At 41.3% G+C, this 5,773-nt stretch overlaps 1 protein-coding gene across 1 annotated transcript; it reads right to left on the bottom strand.

Annotated features, from left to right (window-relative positions):
* Nucleotides 1-655: 655 nt before the first annotated feature.
* Nucleotides 656-4,522, bottom strand: LOC120617000 (translation initiation factor IF-2-like). Its single transcript, XM_039880558.1, has 3 exons — nucleotides 4,417-4,522; nucleotides 2,732-3,073; nucleotides 656-1,042 (listed from the first exon to the last, which is right to left on the bottom strand). The coding sequence occupies exons 1-3, from the start codon at nucleotides 4,520-4,522 to the stop codon at nucleotides 888-890; spliced, it is 603 nt and encodes a 200-aa protein (XP_039736492.1). The 3' UTR covers nucleotides 656-887.
* Between the last annotated feature and the right edge of the window lie 1,251 nt (nucleotides 4,523-5,773).

Raw genomic sequence — 5,773 nt, 5'->3', positions numbered from 1 at the left:
CTATATGATTTCACTTATATGCAGAATCTAAGGAATAAAAAGAACAAACTAATCAAAAATAGACTCACAAATATAGTGGACAATTTGGTGATGGACAGAGGGGAGAGGGGTTTGGGGGGCTGAGAGAATGGGGTGAAGGGTTAAAGAAATACAAATTAGTAGCTGATGGATGGTCACGGGAATGGGGAGTACGGCAGAGAGAATGTAGTTATCATTAATATGTTGGTTAGGTGGAGGGTCAGGGGAGGGAAGGAGCAATTGGGATTGTTTTATGAACTATACAGATGTCTAACCAATGTACTGTATACTTGAAACTAATTAAAATAAATAAATTTTAAAAAAATAAGGATATGTGGAGGTATAGTTTTGAAGTGAGGTTTTTATGTTTATCCAAAGAGGGATTTTAAAAGGTTGAGAAACACTACTACTAATAACTAATACAGATAAATTTCTCCCAAGTTAATATGTATCACTCTCACTGATGCTAATGTCAAATGTAACTGGGATAAAAAGCCATACCAAATTAAAAATAATCATAAATATTAAAAAAGAAGATATGACTGGAACTTAAATAGTAATGATTAAAATTTACAAATGGAAAGTGTTCACATTTATACAGTTGTGTTTTCCAGAAAAACATACTCTCGAAAAAGAACATTAACATTTTGTCTGGCAAGCTGTGTTACTGTGCTCTGAAAAGACTTCTAAGAGTCATTCAGAAAAACATGGACAACAAGGAGTGGGGTCCATCATGTCTTGAAACTAGACATTCTACTAAACATTAACTATCTTCATCTTAAAGTATATTTATTCTATTTTAAAGTTTCAATTTTGAAATATTATTAAGCACAGTTACGGTCATATATATAATATTTGGTAATTTGTAGTTATACTTTACCTAAATATATCAATCCAAATCCTCCTGAGCCAATCTTCTTGCCCAGCACCCACTGTTTCCCCTCTGTATCATCCAGAACCTTGCCTTCTGGAAGTGCAAGAGGAAGTTTGTATTTCTCATTTCTTCTTGGTGGCATCACTTCTGCTGGCAGAAGGGGTGAGATAAGTGATTAAAACTAAAACAACAGCAACATAAAAACTCCCGTTGAAATACATTTCTCAAAATGTCTTCTATGGGGCACTTTCCCAGGTTCCTAGAAATTAGGATTCTGGAGTCGATTGGGTTTCAGAAAGCTCACACATTATATTCAAAATGGAGATACACACACATTACAATATTGAATTCTAAGCAGTGCTGATATTATAAAACAAACCTGTTAAATGTCTCTTAATTCGACATTTCCAAAATTCACTTAGAGGGTCTATAATACCTATTAACAGTGAAGAGTATACCTTATGAGTTAATTTCTGATAACAAAGAGAAAATAAATTGTATATGTTCCTTTCACTGAAAATGCTGTGTTGAAGATGAGAAGGTCTTCGGTCACTATGAAAGAATAGTTTTGGATTGGGAAAATACGGAACACGGCAATAGACATCATTACCAAACACAGCAAGTGACAGATAGTTTTTAAATGAGTCAGGGATTTTCATGGATTTATTATTTAGCAGAGCCCTAGGCCATTGGGTAGTTTCAGGCTGTTACATGCCTCTTTCAGCTTCTTCCTTTTTCTTTGTACTCTGCACCTTCCCCAACCTCATCAAAGTAAAAATTGCCCTGCCTTAGAGATTAAAGCGGCACTGCCAACAACAGCACAGACTCCACAGTATAGTCATACAACTTTAATCAATTAATTATAATTGTACACAGGTTAGTGAATTTCACAATGAGAGATCTGGGGCTGCAAAAGGAAATTTCTTGGGGTGGGGGGAGGGTTGGTATATCACGTATATACGCCTGAAACTAATTTAAATGTGAAGGTAACTGTAATCCTCTAAATATTTCCAAAGAATTTTTAAAAACTGGTGAGTGCTTTTGAATGAAAATTAAGTTTTCATTTTATCATCTTCTGTCTTCCGAATGAGAAACTGTTCCTTTTAATAGGTTTTCCCTCCTTCAATTAACTTTAATCCAAACCCCTATCATTTACAACACAGCTGAAATCTTTAACAATATTCACCTGTCCTCCTCCTAACGCGAACACAAGGGAAGCCAGGAAGTTAGATAGTAAGCTAAGCCTAAAGTAGGAAAAGGTTTTGTGGGGATTCCTCCACGACCAATACTTTCTATATATTGGTGTCCAATAAATATTTGTTGTTTTAAAAACCTAAAGTCTCCAAAGAACAACTTTTCAGCTGCGCATAAGTTCTAAATAAGTATAAAGAGGATAAACACAGTTTGGAGCATCAGAACTTCAGACCTGAAAGTTGAATCTGTCTATAAAATGCACATCCTGGGCGCGGAGCCCCAAGTTCACTTTCCCAGACGCAAGCGACAGCCTCCCTTCAAGGCCAGTCTCCGACACGGGTGTCCCTTCTGCTTCTCGGTTTCTTCTTAGGGCGACGATGAAAAGCGCTCACCAAGAGTTTCTGGGGACAAACCGGTACCCAGAGGCCAGACGCGCGCCAGGACCCGACTTGCGGCCGGCCGCGGCGACGCCCCGCCCCCCGCCGGCGTCCGGAGACTCTCGTCCCGCCTTCCACGCTCTCGGAACCCGCGAAAGAAAATCCCCCGCTTCCCCGCCTAACTTCTCCGTCCGGCGCTTTGGGGCAAACGCGAACTGGAGGGAGAAACGGGTTCTCGCTCCGAGTTAGGAAAAAGTAAGGAACCAACCGCGGAAGCAGGGACCCGTTCCGGGCCGGCGTCTCCCTCCGACAGCAGCTCCTCCCCGGCCTGGGGCGCAGCGGTGCCGGCTCTTGCCCGAGGCGCCAGAACCCGAGAGCAAGCGGAGGCGGACCAGGCCCTGGACGTCCCCGCCGCCAGGCCGCGCGCTACGCTCCCCGCCTGCCTGTCGGGGCCGGGCGGGGCCGCGGGCCTCCAATCGCGCGGGGAGGCGGGCCCGCCCCGGCGCCGGCCCTCGGAAGCGGCCGGACGCACTTCGCCGCACCTGGGCCCGCCGTAGCGGGCGGCCCGCGCGGCCTGAGGCGGGGACGCCGGCCCTGGGGCCCGCGCGGCCTCGCGCAGGTTGTGGCTGGTCCCTTCGTTACAGCTGCTGGACCGCACTGTGGTGACGCCCCGGGAAAGAGGCAGCGGCGGGTCTAAATCGAGAATGAGCGCTGTATTATTGCCATCCACCCTCGCCCTCCAGAGTCTGGAGGATGAGCCAGCAGATCAGTTTGGTGTGAAACAACACTTGTATTGGAGGACTTTTAGGTCTCTTGTATCCTTGGTCTCAGAACCTGGAGCTTCTAACTCAGAGGGCAAGTCCTTACTGAGCACTTACCAGACAGCTATCATACTAACTAGGCCTTCGAGAGCAGGAAGCCTGGTATAACGAGTGCCAACAACCGTTTAAGTTCTCAGAGGCATTTTGGCATCTTAATTAAACGTAATTACTATACAAAACTGCAATTTTGTTGTCTACGAAATGGAAATAACCTTATTTAGGCTAAAGATTTAAAGAAAAAATTATTCTGACACTTGTTAAAGTGGTAATGGCTTTATTCAAAAGTATTGCAATAGGAGAAAACTATGTTCAATTCCAGATAAAGTGGGAATGTATAGCCGAGGAGCAAGATGGGAGTCAATGTATGGAAAATAGGAGGCGACAGCAAAGATAAGGCTAAGATTCTAGTTAAACAGAATTCTTGCTGAAGGCAGTCCAGGTTATAAGACATCACCTGGGAATGATGTAGGATGAGGAACTCCATTAGATATGGGAGTGATCAGTTATGGAGGATAGGGGATTTTGACTTAGCAAGATGCTTGCTAAAACTGGACAATGTAAAGAGAAAATGGAAGTTCAAAAGTCAAGGCCTAGTTGAAAAAGAGTTCAGGGAAGCCTAAGTAGAGTTTGGTCAAAGAGAGGATCTTTATTAGGCTGTTATAAGATTATTAGATAACAGAGAAATATGTTAAGTAGTTTTCTAGCCCATAATAAGGACTCATAGGGGGCTGATATTTTAGGGTAGGCGAAACAAATAGAAAGCAGTTATTAAACAATACACCAACTTACTTTGTAGGCAGTCAGTACTTGCTTGGGATGCAAATACTGAAAGGAAAATCAAAATCCTTTAATGACTTTGATGGAATAAGGTTTTAGGACTTCCTATATCTATCGGACTGTCACCAAATGAAACATGACATGAGAAGACATTTCTTAAAAAGCATTTTTTTTTTTAAGAAACTCAACAGTGTACATGTAGAATAATTGTGCCCTTTGAGATAGTCATTCACAAATCCAACAGTATCCATTCTTATTTCCATAAGATGCTATTGGTTGCCTATCCAAACATCCATATGGACATTCTTTTTCCCATTCCAAATTTGTTTAGGTTTCTGCCCACTTCTCAGGTTACTTTCTTTGGGAAGATGCAGCTCCAGCATCAGCCTTAATATTACTCTTGAAGAGTCGTATACATAGCTCCTCTCCTTCACACCTATATCCCAGTATTTTAGTGTCATGGTCTTTCAGGCTGCTATAATAGAATACTATAGACTAGGAGGATCATATACAATAGGAATTTCTCACAGTTCTGAAGTCTAGGAAGTTCATAACCCAATCACCTCCCAAAGTCCCCACCTCCAAATACCATCACACTGGAGATTAGGATTCAATATACAAATTTTAGGAGGACACAAACATTTAGTTACCAAGTCCCTGGTAGCTGAGCCTTCGAAATATATCCATAATCTTTCACTTCTCATCGCCCCTTTTTGTATCATCCTAGTCCAAACAATCACGTCTTTCCTGAATAATTGTAGTCCCCTCCTAAATTCTATCCTGTTTCTTGCCCTTCTACCCCTTTAGTTTATTCACAACAAACAGCCACATGATCTTTTTAAAAGCTTAAATTAGATCATTTCTCTGCTCAAAACACTTCAATGTCATTCTAAATCACTTAGTATTAGCAAGTCTTTACTATGTCCTAAAAGCATTTTTCAACCTTGGCACTATTAACATTTAAGTCAGATAATTATTTGTTGAGAGGGAAGATAGTCAAAAGGTAGACTCTCCTATAACTTGTTATTTAGCAGCACCCTGGGACTCACCACTTCCCTCCCCTGCAAGTTATTACAACAAAAATGTCCTCAGACATTACCAAAATTTATAAATTTTACCAAAATTTCCACCAGTTGAGAATGGCTTCAACATGTTCTACACCTTTCCCCATGCCCCACCCCCATCATTTCCTATTACTCTCTCCAACCGCTATGGCCTCCTTGCTGTTCTCAGGATCTGTGTAGTTCTCCTTTAGCCTGACCCACTCTTCAATCTGGTATTCGATCTGGTACTCTGTCACTTTCTTCAGGTCTCATTCAAAAGTCCACTCAGACTTTTCCTAATTACACTGTCTAAAATGTCAACCAACTCACGATACTTCTTCATAGCCCCTTTTTCATTTTTTAACTCCTAGCACTTACTACTGTACAACATATTATATGAGTTACTTATTTACTTTGAAAATGGAGAAATAATCTTCCTCAGTAAGTTGTATGCTCCATGAGAGTAGACAATATTTTTGACTGTTTTGTTCACTCCTGTGTTCTCAGCCCCTAAATGAATATAGAAAACATACTATTTTCTTGTTAAATGAATAAATGAATGATAATGGTCCCATTCCCCTTTCCAGTGATTGGTTTAGACAGTAAACATGTATGAAGTATAGGTAATAAGAGGTGAAGATAAGTTTCCTGGATACTTCTATAAAGAGG

Source organism: Pteropus medius, unplaced genomic scaffold (assembly GCF_902729225.1).
Source record: "Pteropus medius unplaced genomic scaffold, Ma_sr-lr_union100, whole genome shotgun sequence".
In the NCBI taxonomy this organism is placed as follows: domain Eukaryota; kingdom Metazoa; phylum Chordata; class Mammalia; order Chiroptera; family Pteropodidae; genus Pteropus; species Pteropus medius.
Note: the sequence above shows the minus strand (reverse complement) of the source record. Positions and strands in the feature narration are given on the sequence as shown.